General features: G+C 48.7%; 1 protein-coding gene across 12 annotated transcripts; it reads left to right on the plus strand.

Moving 5' to 3' along the window:
- The first annotated feature begins 4,635 nt into the window (after nt 1-4,635).
- Nucleotides 4,636-17,479, plus strand: CDPF1 (cysteine rich DPF motif domain containing 1). Of its 12 annotated transcripts, none has more exons than XM_037847870.1 (6): nt 5,437-5,487; nt 5,677-6,408; nt 10,060-10,120; nt 12,761-12,873; nt 13,805-13,916; nt 15,769-17,330. In XM_037847870.1, the coding sequence occupies exons 4-6, from the start codon at nt 12,761-12,763 to the stop codon at nt 15,913-15,915; spliced, it is 372 nt and encodes a 123-aa protein (XP_037703798.1). In that variant the 5' UTR covers nt 5,437-5,487; nt 5,677-6,408; nt 10,060-10,120; the 3' UTR covers nt 15,916-17,330. The 12 variants fall into 12 exon arrangements, with proteins under 12 accessions (XP_037703794.1, XP_037703793.1, XP_037703792.1 ...); XM_037847869.1 differs by lacking the exon at nt 5,437-5,487 and having other exon boundaries at nt 5,537-5,806; nt 6,313-6,408; XM_037847866.1 differs by lacking the exons at nt 5,437-5,487; nt 5,677-6,408; nt 10,060-10,120 and adding exons at nt 4,636-4,694; nt 17,371-17,479 and having other exon boundaries at nt 15,769-15,931.
- The last annotated feature ends 37 nt before the right edge of the window (nt 17,480-17,516 follow it).

Consider the following 17,516-nt stretch of genomic DNA (forward strand, 5'->3'; position numbering starts at 1 on the left):
CAGGATATGGTAACAATTTCTAAAGAGTCTTTTAAGACACTTGTTGTAGTCATACTTCCAGGGATAGGGCTATATTCCCAACAGGTTGTTCATAGTTAAGAATACCCTCCCAAGTCTTTGTATTGCATGGGAAGCCAAGATGGATAGTCTTGGTTCTGTTCTCAGTTTAGTCCCTTATTAACTCAGAGTATTTGAACAAGTTTTATGTGTCGTGAGATCCCTCCATCAGGGAGAAAAGACATGTTTTTTCCTGCATTTCTTGTTCATTAAGAAGACTTGCATTTTGGAGACTAATGCCTCTGGAATTGCATTAGGTAGTGCCAAAAGCAAAAAGCAAGACTTTAGACCTCAATTTTACCAGCAGAAATGACAGAGGGCTAAATAGGGTTGTATTTAAGAATGAACTGAGGTGCAGAGGGAATTAACCTTCCACAGCACCCCGCTTTGTAGCTCTTAGCAATACGGTATCTCAGAGTTTAGTCTGCATTCAATTCCTCATCTCTCAATTTTCAGATTTCCTTTCAGTCTTCAAGTACACACATAAGATACAATATTTGTTGAGTGTTGTGATTAAAAAGCTTACAAGGTATTCTTTTAAGAGCACATTTATATAGCATTTTGTAAGGATTTCTACATTTTTGCCAGTAAGCCCATCCCTAACACCTGTGGGGCCCACGGTGGAAGCACAAATGGAGGCCCACATGCCATATTTCTTAGTATTTAAGTTATAAACAAGCTTAAAAACTGTTGCACAAAACATACTATATCCACCTACCTTGAAAAATACACCTTCAAAAGGACAAAATAAAAAGGTATCCATAAAGCTATGATGTTTATATAGCTGAAAATTGGCAAAATATCAAGGATAACGGAAATTAATTATTGTGCACCTCTGAGTGTTTGGGTGATGGGTCAGTGATGCTTGGATGAGTAATAAAGACATACACAGTCCATAAATTATTGTGTATTAAGTCCATAAAAACAATTTTTCTTGCCTTCATTTCTGAAAATTCATGTGTTTGTATGCTATGGATTAAATTGTATCCCCCAGAAGGACATGTTCAAGTCCTGACTTCTGGCCCTGTGAATGTGAACATTATCTGTAAACAGGATTTTTGAAGTTGTTATTAGTTAAGGCCAAACTGGATTAGCAGGGGCCATCAATCCAATATGGCAAATATCCTCATTATCAGGGAAAAGTGGACACAGTAAGACGCAGACAGGCAAACAGGGACAGCCCTGTGACGGAGGCAGAGATTCAGTTATGCTACAAGACAAGGAGCCTCATGGATTGCTGGCACCCACCAGGGGTTGGGGAGAGGCATGGGATTGGCTCTCCCCTTTACGAGGGAGCCTGGCCCTGCCAACATCTGGGTTCAGACTGCCTGCATCCAGACAGCGAGATAATAAATTCCTGTTGTTCAAACCAACTAGTCTGTGGTAATTTGTTACAGTAGCCCTGGCAAACCAAAACACCAAATAGTAAAGAGCTTCACATAATTTGTGTTCTGTTGACAGCAGTGCCCAATCACGTAACCTTTTGTTCTGGTTTGCTAATGCTGCCACTATGCAAAATACCAGAAATGGATTGGCTTTTATAAAGGGGGTTTATTGGTTACAAAGGTCCAGTCTGAAGGCCATGAAAATGTCCAAATGAAGGCATCAGTACAAGTAAATCTTCACCAAAGGAAGGCCAATGGCATCTGGAAAACCTCTGTTAGCTGGGAAGGCACGTGGCTGGTGCCTGCTGATCCTAGGTTGTGTTCCAGCTCCACTCTCAGCTTCTGTGCGTTCTTCAAAGTGTCTCTCTTGGCTTCAGCATCTCCTTCTGTCTGTGAACACTTTTACAGGACTCCAGAGATCCAGTCAGACCCACCCTGAATCGGTGGGGTAACACCTCCATGGAAATTATCCAATCAAAGGTCTCACCCACAGTTGATTGAGTCACATCTCCATGGAAACACTCAAAGGATTCCAACCTAATCAACACTAATACATCTGCCCCCGCAAGATTGCATGAAAGACCTGGTGTTTTGAGGAACATAATATATCCAAACCGGCACACCTTTCCTGGGTCATTATAGTTTGTAGATTGTTTTCAACTATCTCAATTTGCAGAAATTTTGCTCTGCTGAGGGCGGAGCAACTGGAATTGTCAATAAAATTCTTAAAGCTGCAGATCTGGACTGGAACCACGAATATCTGTATTATGTTTACATATTGTAAGGAGAGTGTATACAAGAGATTATCATTATTTCAGAAAATATTGCAATACATTTTCTTCTCATTATACAAATGTTACCATTATTTCACTATTATCACCATTTCTTAAGGCAATATCCAGATTCATACAGTACTTCCGAACTTGGGATATTATAAAGAAAACAATAAATTTAAGTAGGTTGCTCACTTTGTTCAAACCTCTCTTCAACACAGACTTTAACTTGATCTATAATGACCAGAAAATCATCTCCACATGGTCTAGTTTGCTAATGCTGCCAGAAGGCAAACCACCAGAAATGATTGACTTTTATAAAGAGGGTTTATTTGGTTACACAGTTACAGTCTTAAGGCCATAAAGTGTCCAAGGTAAGTCATCAACAATCGGGTGCCTTCACTGGAGGATGGCCAATGGTGTCCGGAAAACCTCTGTTAGCTGGGAAGACATGTGGCCGGCGTCTGCTCCAAGTTCTGGTTTCAAAATGGCTTTCTCCCAGGACATTCCTCTCTGGGCTTCAGCTTCTCTGCAAAAATGTCACTCTTAGTTGATCTTGGGGCCTTTGTCCTCTCTTAGCTTCTCTGGAGCAAAAGTCTGCTTTCAACAGCCGTCTCCAAAATGTCTCTGTGAGCTGAAGCTCCTCTCTCAGTTCTTGACTGTACCAAGGTGGCTCCTTCTGTTTGAGCTTATATACTGCTCCAGTAATCAACGCCCATGCTGAATGGCTGGGGCCACACCTCCATGGAAATTATCTCAGAGTTATCACCTGCAGTTGAGTGGGTCACATAAACACTCAAAGGATTCCAATCTAAACAGCACTAAAACATCTGCCCCACAAGATTGCATCAAAGAATATGGCTTTTTCTGGGGGACATAATACATTCACACCATACATTCTATGGCACACCATAGAAATTAGTTTCAGGATTATTTGTACATGAATCTTCTCCTTAAGACTCCAGCAAACATTTCTGTTTCCTCATTTTAATTTTCTTATTTTGTATTTGAATGTCATTTTAGTGCTTATTTTATATGCAGTGTGTTTGGGGACACCATTTTTTCCTACAACTTTATGAAATATTTTTAATCCTTTTAAAAGTGAAAAGTCAAACATATATCGGTTTGGATTTTTTGGTTTTTTTAATATTAATATTTGTAACTATGGACAGCTGAAATTCAAAATTAACTGCTTTCTGCCAAAGATCACAATTTGTTCCTTGAATATCTTCTGTTTTTTCACTTAACTCTGCTAGTACATCTTGCAACTTGTCTAAATGAAATCTAATTGCTTTAACAGCATTCATGGGATTCCCATCAAGTACCTGAGAGTGGTTAAAAGAACGCCATTGCTGTAAGCTCAGTTGCAGTGTGTGTTATCAACAGAATCAAACTGATTTCTAATTCTGGGGTTCCCTTGGCCACGTTTAGGAGTGGTTCTGCTTCCCTGCAAAGCACCTCGTCTAATTCTTGCTTCTCACTTCCCCAAAGGACTAAGTCCCAGTCCTGTGTGGCCTGGCAGATGACGGAGAAGCTCTGGTCCGGGGACACAGCCGCCGCTTCGCGGTGACAGTCACCCCTCATCCCGCCAAGGCCGCGGTTTCAACAGCGGCACAGGGAAGACCGGGAGGAGGGCGGCGGCTGCTGCTCTCCGGGCAGCACTCCCCGGCGCCCCACGGTCTCAGGGGAGCCCAGGGGCGCCCGGAGTCCGCGCCCCTAACCCTACAGCATGGTGCCTCTGCACGCGGAGGGGCCGGGGCGGCGTGGGACGGACATCTCAGGACTAGGAACGGTCTCCGAGCTCCCGGAGGCAGAAGGCCGGGGGCTGGGGGACAGGACGCCGGTGTGGCTCCCGAGGGGCCTCGACGCGTCCTGGGGCCACGCAGCGTCATCAAGACCCCGCAATGTGGGCAACCGGAGGGCGCCTTCGGAATCCACCCTGCGTGGGGCTTTGCGCAGGCCGAGTCGCTGCAGACCCGGGGCGCACGTCCTAACCGGGTCGGGGCGGTAGCAGCGGGCGAGCTGACGGAGACCAGGGCGTGGTCAGAGGCCCGTACGGCGAGACGAAACGTGACTGCGACCGGGTCGACCTCTGCGCCCTCGGTTATCCGGAGGCCACGCACCGGCAACCTCACCTCTCCGGAATCGGGAGGAAACCCAAAAAGAAGCCGAGGGCCCCGGAGTGGCCAGGACAGGAAGCCGAATGCGCGTGCGCTCGCCGGAGTAGGCGCAGGCGCAGACGGGGCTCCCCTTTAGCCCCAAAGCCCGCCGCGCTGCTGTCGCCCGGACTTCCGCTCAGAAACCACACCCCACCCGCAGTGGCCGGAAGGAAAAGACCAGGCAGGGAACGCGATTAAGCCTCGCCTCGCGCCACTCTGCGCATGCGTCCAGGACCCGGCCTGTCGCGGGGGCGGGTCTGTGGGCGGGGCCTCTCATGCGCCGCGGGGCGCGGATTCAAGCGCTGCGGCGGCGGGCGGAGGTGAGTGCGCCCCGCGGCGACGGCCGGGCGGGGGGTCCACGTTGTGGGGCGGGTCCCGCGGCCCTGTCGGTTCCTAATGGGGGCCCTGTGGGGATCTGAGCGTCACTGCGACGGCACGGAGGATGGGGAAAACTGATCGCGCCGTGAATGGCGGGACTTTGGAGCCTAGGCCTGTCGGTTTCTGAACCCCGGGGTGTCCTGCTTGGACGTGCGGAACCTTTTCAGTTCGTGTGCAGCTCAGGGCGGGCTTCCTGGAGGCGGTGAGGTCCAAGGCAGGGCCGGGTGGGAGGAGAGGGAGCCAAGACAGTGATGGGGAGAGAGCAGGTTCTTGGGAGAGGGAACGGCGCGTGCACGGCCACCACTGCCGGTAAATGCACACGGTACCCGGAGCTTGTCGCGGCCTTGGGACGGGCCTGGGTTGCTGGTACAGATGAGAAATGGAGTTAGGCTCACACACATCCAAAATAGAGTTTTTCTTAAGAGCCAACATGGTGACATGTCATTATGTATTCTGTACCTCTAGGATTTGAATGTGAGTTTTTCCAACTCTGAAGCTCATACTGCATAACATACATCAAATTCTCATGTTCAGAAGAGGGGAGAGATCACAGCTAGGCAGTAGGAAACAGCTGATTAGGCTGTATTTGATAAAGGCTCTGAAAGTTGAGCAGAAATTCTGTAGGCAAATAATAAGTTGGCTAATCTAAAAAATCATAATTTTTCTTGAAGCCATCAGAGCTGAGGTCACAGGGCAACCAAAAATCTGAGGAAAGAGGTGCCTCCAAGATAGAATGTGAGTATGGGATGGGGACATTGTACACACAGGTGAGAAGAATTCAGCTGAAATTTTTAAGGAAATGCTATATATCCATGGTGGCTAACATAAGAGCATAGAGCCCCTGGGAACCACCAAAACTAGGGGAGTTTACCCCCTCCCTCAGGCTCTTCTCCACAGACCTTTCCTGGGTGTCCCCCTCCCCAGTGGGGCAGACCTGGACGGGGAGAGCGGCTGATTCTCCAACAGCATCCTACCTGGATCCTTCTCCTATTTGGAACAAAAACCTTAAGCCACTGGGGGAAGGAGAGCAAACGCTGTCACCCTCCAAGCACAGGTGAAGACCCATTGCACCAAGGGATTGAGAAAAGGAAAAAAAACTCATCCATTCCTGGGAAGGGGCGGGAAGCTGACCTGGGGCCAGGTCATTAGAGGTGTCGTGCAACCCATCCCTGAGACCCAGGACCAGAGGGCCTGCCTGAGACCGAGGCTGAGTGGGGACAACAGAGGACCCAGCCCCACCAGGCAAGCAGTACTGAGTGACAAGGGCTGCAGGCTACCACTGGAGGTGGGACAGGAGTGTGTAGACGCCCTGTCTGAGGCACAGAGGCCCAAAGCTGAGGGTAGAGAAGATAAGGCTGAAGGAGTCTTCACTATAAGCACAAAGTAACACTAGAAAAATGTGAACTCAGTGATGCCCTGGGGATAACCAAATCAACTACAAAATCAAACCCACCTCGACTCCTGACTAGATTGATTCAACACCCCCCACAAAAGGCCTGGCAGAAGAAGAGAATGCTCATTTTCATGCATAAACTCTGCTTACCTCTCTACTATCTATAGACAATATCCAGCTTCTAGCCAAAATTGAGATACAGGACAAAGCAAGAAAAAAGGAAAAAAACAGTCAAGTCAAAAAGTCAGCAGTACCAGAATCAGGTATGACACAGATATTAGAACAATCAAATGAGTTTAAAATAAATGATTAATATGTTAAAGGCCCTAGTGAAAAAGGTATACAACATGCATAAATGGATGGGGAATTTCAGCAGAGAAGGAAACTATGAGAAAGTCTAATGGCAGTGCTAGGCTAATAAACAGCATAGCAGGTAAAAAATGCCTTCAAAAGGCACAGCAACTGACTTGACACAGCCAAGGTGTGCTGGTTTGAATGTATTATGTCCTCCAGAAAAAGCCATATTCTTTGATGCAATCTTGTGGGGCAGACATATTAGTGGGGATTAAGTTGGAACATTTGGATTAGGTTGTTTGCATGGAAATGCACCCCACCCAACTGTGGGTGATAACTCTGATGAGATATTTCCATGGAGCGTGGCCCCACCCATTCAGGATGGGCCTTGATCAGTGGAGCCATATAAATGAGCTGACAAACAGAAGGAATTCAGTGCAGCTGAGAGTGACATTCTGAAGAGGAGCTACAGCCAAGAGGGACACTTTGAAGAAAGCAGAGGAGCTGCAGATGAGAGACAGTTTAAAGATGTCCGTTGAAAGCAGACCCTTGCTCTGGAGAAGCTAAGAGAGGACAAACAACCCAAGAGCATCCAAGAGTGACATTTTTGAGGAACTGCAGCCTAGAGAGGAACATCCTGGGAGAAAACCATTTTGAAACCAGAACTTTGGAGCAGACGCCAGCCACATGCCTTCCCAGCTAACAGGTTTTCCGGACACCATTGGCCATCCTCCAGTGAAGGTACCCGGTTGCTGATGTGTTACCTTGGATGCTTTATGGCCTTAACACGGTAACTGTGGAACCAAATAAACCCCCTTTTATAAAAGCCAATCCATCTCTGGTGTTTTGCATTCCAGCAGTATTAGCAAACTAGAACACAAGGGTAAAATATCAGTGTACTTGAAGGTAAAATAGAAATTACCCAAACTGAAAAAAAAAAAAAAATGAAAAAAAAGCAGAGCCGAGTAACCAAGAACTGTGGGACAATATCAGATGGTCTAACGTATTTGTAGATAGAATCCCAAAAGTGAAGAGAGAAAGAATGGGGCAGAAGAAAAGAAGTTATAATGATCAAGAATTTTCTAAAAATAATGAAAGATATCAAGCCACAGATCAAAGACTTTGCTCAAAGAAGCAGAAGGATAAATGACTTTTAAAACCCACACAAAGTAGACCTGTCCAGATTAAGGCAGGAGAGGGAGATGCTTCAGGGCTCTGAACTTCCATAGAAACTTTGAATAACCAGCAGGAACTGGAAGAAACGTATTTCTCAAAGCTCCAGTTAAAGAGCTGCAGTAACAGGGAGAGTCCCAAATTAAGACAAAGACTACTCAAAAATGGTAGGCCCTCGTGGTACCCTGGCTGCCCCCCGCTTTCCCTCACTGGCTCAGTGCAGAGCTGGCCCAGCTCCCAGTGCAGATTCCTGGTCCCAGTAGTGGAGGGAGCAGAGTAACTCCTACAGAATGCCGAGGGAAAGTAGTCAAGGGGCTGCTGGAGGCAAGGGATAGCTGCCTGTAGAACATACAGTGCTGCACCCCTGACCATGAGGAAACAGTTTCCTAGGGAAGAGGGAACATTTGTATTCGAGTGAACAGGAATTCCTAGGGCCACACGTGCATGCCCAAGAGAAGAAGGATGTGCAGAAAGGATTAAGGAGGCCCCTATGCTTTGGCCTGGACCTATTCTCTAAACTTATTATATGGATAAGCCCTGAAGGGGATCACTTGTACAGGCAGTCCACAAAAACTGGGGAAAATGTTTTCTTTATTTCCTTTTATTTTTTTTTTTTTATATTAGCTCTTGGCATTTAAGGAAAGCGCTGTCATAACACTAGATGGATACAAGCTTAAGGAATAGATGTTTCCGAGTCTAAATTCCAGTGATGACACTAAAATATTAAAATGTCCAGGTTTCAACAAAAGATTACAAAACATACAAAGAAACAGGAAGCAGTGGCCCAGGTAAGGAGATTAAAGTGTTAGGACCAATCAGTGAGGAAGGCCAAACCTGGGACATACTGGGCAAAAACTTTTAAAAAATGGTCCTAAATATGTTCAAAGAGCTAAAGGAAATCGTGGGCAAAGAACTGCAGGAAATCAGAAAACAGATGAACACAAAGAGAATATCAGTGGAGAGATGGAAATTATGAAGAGGAACCAAACAGAAATGAAGATCACGGTAAAAGAAATTTCAAAATCCTTAGAGGGTTCAACAGCAGATTGGAACTGGCAGAAGAAAGAATCTGAACTTGAAGATAAGACAATTGAAATGATCCATTCTGAGGAACTACAAGAAGAAGGAAGAAAAATGAACAGAGTCCGAGGAATCTGCGGGACACCATCAAGCAAACCAATATACTTATTGTTGGAGTCTCTGGAAGAGAAGAAAGGGGCAGAGAGAATATTCAACAAAATAATGGCTGAAAACTTCCTAATTTTAACAAAAAATGTGAATATTCACATCCAAGATACTCCATGAACCCCACCCAGATAGACCCCAGCTGCAGTATATTACAGTCAAACTGCCGAATGCCAGAGGTGAAGAGAGAATTCAGAAAGCCACAAGAGAGAAGCAGTGAGTCACATACAAGGGAGCCTCGATAAGATGAAGTAGTGATTTCTCAATGGAAACCATGGAGGCAAGAAGGCAGTGGGATGAACTATTTAAAGAGGCTGAAAGCTACTCAAGAATTCTATATCCAGCAAAACTTAAAAAATTAAGGAAGAGATTAAGATGTTCCCAGATAAACAAAAGCTGGGGGAGTTCGTCACCACTAGACTGGCCCTACAGGAGATGCTAGAGAAGAATCCCGAACGTTGAAAAGAAAGGACAACAGACAATAGGTGGTAGCCGGATGAAGAAATAAAGCTCTCTGGTGAGGGTAATGACATGAGTAAATATAAATCCATACTCTTGGTAACTCCACTTTTCCTTCTGGATCTAAAAGGCAAATGCATAAGATGTAACAATATATCAGTGACTGTGGACTCATAATGTGTAAACATGTAATTTGTAATAAGAACCACATAAAAATAGGAGGATGCAGGGTTATAGGAACACAGTTCGTATATACTATTGAAGTTAAGTTGATGCCAAAGCAAATGAGATTGTTATAGCTATAGGATGTTAAATATAACTAACTACAAACTTATGGTAACTACAAAGAAAATATTGGAGGATATGCAAGCTTATAGTGACAGAAATTAGAATACAGGTTGTTGGGCTGGGGGAATGGGAATTAATACTAATGGGTATAGCGTTTCTGTTTGGGAGGTGGAATTGGTTTAGCAGTGGAAGGGGGCGAGGGTACTGCAATCCTGTCAATGTGATTGATCTCATTGAATGTTAATGCTTGCGATGGTTGAGAGCTCTTTGTATATTCTGGATACAAGTTTTGTTTGTTTGTTTGTTTTCGTGAGATGTGATTTGCAAATATTTTCTCCCAAACTGTGGCTTGCCTTTGCGTGTCCTTAACAGTGTTTTTCGAAGAGCACAAGCTTTTAATGTTAATTCAGTTTATCAGAATTTTCTTTTATGGATTATGCTTTTGCTGTTGTATGTCAGAAATCTTTGCCATACCTGGGGTCCCAAAGATGATCTTCTGTGTCTTTTTTTGGCAGCTCTAGGTTTTACATCCAGGTCTGTGGTCCATTTTAAGTTAATCCTTCTACATGGTACAAGGTATGGCTTGCGGTTCCCTTGGTTGCCTATGGAGATCTGATTGTTTGGGCATCACTGTCCAGTTTCCATTGAAATGCCTTTCAATTTTGTCAAAATCAGTTGTCCATATATGTGTGGGTTTGTTTTTGGATTGATAGTTCTGTTTTAAAGGTATTGTCCCCTGGTTTTCTCACTGGTCAGATTTTTGACATGAAGTCTTCCGCCATTCTTACTATTCTTCCCCTGCCCTTCGTGCTGCTGGGGACATTGTTATCACACATTTTACACCTACCTATGTTGTTAATGTCACAGGACTTTCTGTTCCTTTGTTCCATTTGTGTGTGCTTACGCTAGCACCACACCGTTTTGATTACCAAAGCTTATAATATATTGAAGACATGTAGTGTTAGTCCTCCAAATTTCTTCTTCTAAGTTGTTTTGTCTTCTAGGTCATTTTCATTTCCATATGAATTTTAGAATCTGCTTGTCAGTTTGTACAAAAAGCCTTTGGGATTTTGGCAAAGGTTGTGTTGAAAGCATAGGTAATTTGGGAGACTTGATATTCTAACAATATCGAATAGTGTCAGCATGGTATGGCTTTGGTATATCTTTTTCTGTCCTTTCACTTTTAATCTATCTGTCATTATGTTTAAAGTGTTTTTTGTTTGTTTTTATAGACGGCTTATAGTTGGGTCTTGATTTTTTTATTCCATCTGACAATATCTATTTTTTCATAGGAGCATTTAGACCTAGGGTCAGGAAACTGCAGTCCTGGCCCCATCTGTTTTTGCACATAAAGTTTTAATGGACACCAGCATGCTATTTGTTTACAAATTGTCTGAGGCTGCTTTCACGTTAGAAGGGTAGAATTGAATGTTTGTGAGAAGCAGAAGATGTACATTGTCTGGCCCTATGCAAAAAAAAGTATGCTGACTCCTGCTTTAGCCATTTCCATTCAATGTAATTATCAACATGGTCAGGTTTATATCTACCATTTTGCTGTTCATTTTCTTTCTTTCTTATCTATTTTGCTTTCTTTTAGATTAAGTATATTTTAGGATTTCCATTTTTATTTACTATTGGTTTCTTAGCTCTTACTTTTATTTTTTTTTAGTGATTAGGTTTTACAATGTCCATCTGTATTTTACCTCAGTTTATCTTTAAATAATTTTGTTCCACTTCACATGAAATATAAGCGCTGTATTTCCATTTCACCTCCCCTGCCCTTTTTGCTGCTGGGGACATTGTTACCATACATTTTACATCTACCTATGTTGTTAATGTCACAGTACTTTCTTAGATTAATTTTGATTTAAATGGCCAATTATCTTTTAACAAAATTGGAAAATAAGGTAGTAAGCCCAACATGTTTACCATTTCCAGTTCTTTTCATTCCTTTGTGTAGCTCCAAGTATCCATTTGGCATTACTTATCCTTCCTTTAACATTCCTTATAGTGCAGGCCTGATGGAGAGAGAAGTTCTCTTAGCTTTTGTTTGTCTGAAGAAGTCTTTATTTGATCTTCATTTTTAAAAATAATTTTTAATGAGATTTTTGTCTACGTATCATAAATTCACCCATTTCAAGTGTATACTTCAATGATTTTGTAACTTTACAGAGTGTTTACCTTCATTTTTGGAAGATATTTTTACTGGGTACAGAATTCTGGATTGATAGTTCTGTTTTAAAAGTATTGTCCCCTGGTTTTCTGACTCGTCAGATTTTTGACATGAAGTCTTCAGCCATTCTTACTATTCTTCCTCTCTGTGTGTAATGTTCTTTTTTTCTCTCGATGCCTTCATGGTTTTCCCTTTACCACTGTTTTTTAGCAATTTGATTAAGATGTGGTTTGATGAGCTTTTGGCATCTGTGGATTTATGGTTTCCTTCAGTTTCTTGACTGGAGAGTTTAATCCATTTACATTTAGTGTAACTGCTGATAATGCAGGACTTTCTTCTGCAGCTTTGTTATTTAGTCTTTGTAAGCCTTTTACCTTTTTTGTTGTTGTTGTTGTTACTCAGTTTTCTGTTAGTGCCTACTTTCACATTTATTTGATATCTTTGTAAGGTACTATTTTGAGTACCTTGTCATTTCCTTCGTATATATTCTTCAGTTATTTTCTCTGTGATTATCATGGGGCTTAAATTTAACACCCGAAATCTACAGCTGTCATGTTTGGTTTGGTACCAAGTTCACTTCGGTGGCAAACACATACACTGTTTCCGTACCCCTCTGTCCCCCCACCTTTTTGTTGTACTCATTACAAATTATGTTTCTACACATTGTATGTCCCCATGCCTTTTGTGACACATCTGCATTAAGCAGGGCTCAGCTATACTTCAAAAAAATGGAATGTTCTTTGAAAAGAATCGGAAGTTACTGGTGAAATGTGTTTCTTTGAGTCTCTCCTTGCTGTTGGGGCTGAGAATCCCATGTTGTCCCCTTGGGTTGGGCGTGGCTGTTGACAGACCCCTCCTAGCGGGCGGCCGATGGGCGGGGGGCTTGGACGAGGATCCCCGATGCTGAATTGACTGGGCCTAGTGTGGCCTTGTGGGTCTCCTACATGCTCTGAGCTCGAGGTTCCCTGTCCGTGAAGTGTGTGAGAAGGACGCAGAGGGCTGGGTGAGCCTTTGAGGTGATTGGGCGGTTCTTGGTCTTGCAGATGGCATCCGAGAGAGAGCACCGCTCCCTGGGGGTGTTCGAGTGCCACCTCTGTGCCTTGACAGCTCCGTACAGCTACCTGGGGCAGAAACCTCCTGACACGCAGTCTGTCATGTGAGTACCCGGCTTTTGGGCCAGTGGCCCGGGCACCCCCTGCCCGGGCTATGGACCCTTTAGATGTGACCTGAGGAGGCAGGGGCCAGTCTCGAGGGCTGCTTGGCTCTTCCAGAATCTCCAAGCCCCTCCCTCCTGCCTCAGCCCAGAGTCCAGCACCTGCTCCAGCTGCAGAGTGGAATCCCCATAGCTCAGCCTAAACAGCCCACAGCTGGGCCTCCCGGGGACCTTGGTGGCCTCCTCTCTCTCTGGCGCTGTGCCTTGGTGCCCTCCCTGCTGGTTCCTATGGAGATGCCCTCCTAGCGGGCAGCTTGTCTTCCTTGCAGCTGTTGCATGGGCAGGAGCAAGTCCCAAAGGCCAGGGCTTGGTGTGAATCTACCCAGAGCAGGCCTGCAGTCGAGCCAGCGGGTCCTGGGGGTGACTTCTTTTCTAGGACAAAAGGACCTGACAACCTGTCCTTCATCAAATCCTACACTGTGGGGAAGCTGACCAGTGTGTGACTCACAGTGGGACCCAGGGGCAGGGTACAGGCCTTTATCCTGGCTGGGGGTCCATGCTGCCCAGGAACCTGGGGTGTCGTCACCACATAACCCTGCTGGTCGCGTTCCTGAGGTGCAGCGTGAGACCAGGCTTGTCGCTGGGGGGCGTGAGGGTGCGAGAGGGCCCTGGGTCTTCCTGCGTGGGATATTGGAGGGCTCGGATGGGGGCCTTGTCTCCCCGCCCCCTGTAAATAGGGGTGGGCTGGGGGCTCACGTGGTGGCCCAAAGCAGAGAGCAGGGGGTAATTCCAGGCTAACTTGGCCCCAGACCTTTCCGCCGAGGCCAAGCATAAAGAGGCCGTTCTGCTGCTGCCCGGCAGGCCACTCTCTCCCAGCTGGGTTTCCGTCCGCCCAGGTTGGGGCCACTCTGACCCTGGCCTTGCTTCTTCGCAGCCTCCTGGAGGAAAGCTACGTCATGAAGGATCCCTTCACCTCTGACAAGGACAGGTTCCTGATCCTGGGTTCGCGGTGCAGTTTATGCAGCCGGCTGGTGTGTGTGGGCCCGGTGGGTGAGCGCAGGGGGCTGGGCGGCCTTCCCTCCACCCTCGTGGCCGGGACCCCTCCCCTACATAATATCGAAGGTTTGCCCAGGGTGGAGACTTTCTTGCTAGTTGCCCTTGGAGGGACCTCCTCGGGGAGGAAACTCTCCTTTGTTGAGCATTTGTTGTGTGTCAGGCCCTGTGCTTGGGACCTGTTTTACAGGTGAGGCTTCATTCAATCCCCCCCAAACCCAACTAGGGAAAGTGGAATTATATCCGTATTATAGATGGGGAAAATGAGGTTCAGCCAGGCCGAGGGGACCCCGGTCACCTGCTTAGCTGAGCCTCTAGGGAGGCTAGAGGGAGGGAAGCAGGGGCACTTTAGGAGTATAGCCAGGGGGCCTGAGGGCCTGGGGTCTGAGAAGCCCCCCGAGGCTTCTGCTGCGGGGGTTGGATGCAGACAAGGGAGGCTGGCCTCAGGCCACACTGCAAGCCTGCTCCACGCCTCCAAGGCCAGGATGGGAAGGGCCTGGTGAGATCTTGACGGGGTGGGCAGAGGCCTGGAGAGAAGACGGTGAAGAGCATGGAGCTGCCGGCACAGCTGGGGCCTGCAGAGGAAGAGAAGAATCTGGGAAGCTGGGCCCACAGGGTTGGGAGGGGGCCAGGCAGGGGACAGCCTCGAATGCCGTGCTTTGGGATTCTGGCTCACCTGGTGATCAGAGCAGGGTGTCCCCACGGGTGTCACATGTCTCCAGCTTCTCTCTGGTTGAGCAGTAGCTGGTCAGCCCGTGAGTCCCCCCTGGAGCGGCTCTCCTCCAGGAGCAGCGGGATGTGCAGCCCGGTGTTAGTTGAGGTGCACCCAAGCGGCTGTAACAGAGACCCTGAGGGTTTAGTCACCAAAATAAGGGCAATGTGTGTGTTTGTCTCCTGTATACGAGACCCGCTGCCGGTGGTCCAGGCTGGAATGGACCCTGCTCTCCTCAGCTCTCCCGGCTCCTACCATCACACCTGCATCCCAGCTGGGAGGGACAGGGAGTGATCCAGAAGTGGTACACCCAGAACCAAGCACATGGCCATGCCCTGTTGCAGAGGAGGCTGGGGGATGTCACCCTTGGCTGGGAGCTGGGTGCCAGGAGAATGGTTTCAAAGGACAATGGGTTAGAGTGGACCCGGCTGGACAGCGTGACCTCCTACCCAGAGCAGCTCCTCGTCCATGGCCTCTGTGGTCTGCGTGGCTGTCCCTCCCAAACCTGCTGTCCCCAGCACTGGCAGCCACCCTGCCCCTCTCCCGTGGCCAGGATCCTCAGGGGAGGGAGGAGTCCAGGGTTTTTGACTGTCAGGAGTGGCCTGGGCTGCAGCTGCCCTGGCTGGCATTTCCCCCCGGGCTGGAGTCGGGTGGGCCCCAGAGCCTTCCTGCTGCCCCTCCCTGGTTAGCTCCCTGGTTAGCGCAGACCTTCCAGCCTCCCTCCTGGACGCCACCTCTGAGCTTTCTGAACGATCCCCATGTACTTTCTGCCCTGGGGTCTCCTCCGCACAGGCGTCGGTGACAGCAGCCCCTCTCCACCCCGCCTGCTCCCACTTTGACCCCAGAGCCGTCATCTGGCGTGGCCCTCGCAGTCCTGGACCCATTACCCTGATGGGCAGACCCCTGGGCTCCCATGAGATCACTCCCAAGGTGCCAGTCTGCCGCACCCCACCCCCACTGCAGGCCGTCACCAGCGCCTCTCCTCTCAGGCACAGCCCACTCCTCAGGAGGCCTGCCCTCCCCGTCGCTGTGCCCCCTCCCCTCGGATCCCTGTGCATCCCGGGGGCCTGGCCCGAGCCCCCCGTCGTGAAGGGCTCCCATGATAATCAACCCCTTCCGTCCCCCCCTCTCAGGAATGCAGTTTATTCTACTCCAAGAGGTTCTGTCTCCCCTGCGTCCAGCAGAACATTGAAGCTTTCCCTCAGGAAATTCGGCAAGACCTGGCCAAAAGGAAAGCCGCCTCCAAGATGCCCTCCGGCAAGCCCCGCCCCCAGACGTGAGGCGGCCGGGTGCCAGGTCAGCCAGTGGGGTGACCGTGACCGCGTCTTGGGGTGCTGCTTGCTGGAGCCACAGGGCCTGGCCTCGTATCCAGGCAGCAGGGGCAGTGGCTGCAGCCCAGGGGAGCAGCGGAGGCCACTCGCAGCAGCCCCAGGCCGGGGACCTGGGCAGAGCAGGACCCGGAGGCAGACGCCAGGCCCAACCCCCAGCTGGGCGCCCAGGGCCTTCTCCCTGCTGGGGCCGTGGAGGGCAGTGGGCACCGGCTGGTGGGCCTGGAGTTGGAGGGGCTGGAGGGGCCGCCCAGGCCGGTGGTGGGCCCTGTCGCTCTCTCCCTTCCGGGGCTGGGGTCCGGCCTGTGCGAGGGCTCCGGCTCACCTCCTCCGTCTGTGGCACGGGCAGCAGGGCCCCTCGCTGTGCCATATCCCACGAGCTGGGCCGAGGGCTGCGAGACCCAACAGACACTGCAATGAGCTCCTTTTTTTAAGGAAAATCATCAACAGTGGCCACTTTCTTGGAGTGAGATCAGGAAGTCTGGAGAGGGGATAGGATTGTATTTTATATCCTTGTGTAATGCTTGAAAAACGCTGTTTTGTCTTGGCTATAACTTATTTCAAGACCAAAAAACGGGTTCATTTTTTGAAAAGTAATCTTTCACCTGAAACCTCTGTGAGCTCCAACCTTTCCCCTGACACGCAGGAGCTGGCATTGGATGCGTCTCGTGGGGAGCTGACCATGGGGCTTCCAGTCTTTTCTGCTCCCTCAGGCTCTGGCTCCAGCCCCAGACCCGGCTGCATTCCCCACCCACCCCCAGCCCCCCTCAGCTTCCCACACTCACGCCCTCGCCTCAGCCACTGTGCACCTTGCCCGCTTCCTCCCCATGGACTGTGAAGTCCAGCGCCCACGGCCATGGGATGTTCCTGTGGCAGCCTTGCCCCCCGTGGCAGCCCCGTCCCCCATGGCAGCCCCCGTCCCCCGTGGCAGCCCCTGACACCGTGGCAGCCTTGACCCCCGTGGCAGCCCGTCCCCCATGGCAGCCCCTGTCCCCCGTGGCAGCCCCGTCCCCCTGTGGCAGCCCCGTCCCCCTGTGGCAGCCCCCGACCCCCGTGGCAGCCCCCGTCCCCCGTGGCAGCCCCGTCCCCCTGTGGCAACCCCGTCCCCCTGTTGCAGCCCCCGACCCCGTGGCACCCCTTTCACCTGGCAGCACCTTTGCCTCTTGTGGCCTCCAGTGGCCACTGGTGTCCCGATTACCTGTGAACTCGCCTTATGCCCAGTGGTTCGCAGTGGGCAGGACCCGCTGTCTTATTTTATAATTACTGAAAGTCCAACTTTCAGTGTTTGATGAAAGAATGAATAAAAAGCTTTTACTGACTGATTTGTGCACTGGATTTCAGTTTAAATGTTTAAAATGTAATAAAAACAAGTCATCTTTAAAAGTTTCCCATTTCATGTGACTTTAGACTAACGGATGTCACGTTCTCGGGCCACACCATCCCAGGTTCATTCTGCACCCTGAGGACATGAAGGGACCCCGTGTACCCGGGAGACCACCCCGTTCAGGCAAGTGGGGGCGGGACGGATTGTTCTAGGCTGAGAGCAGAAACGA

Source organism: Choloepus didactylus, chromosome 8 (assembly GCF_015220235.1).
Source record: "Choloepus didactylus isolate mChoDid1 chromosome 8, mChoDid1.pri, whole genome shotgun sequence".
Classification (NCBI taxonomy): domain Eukaryota; kingdom Metazoa; phylum Chordata; class Mammalia; order Pilosa; family Megalonychidae; genus Choloepus; species Choloepus didactylus.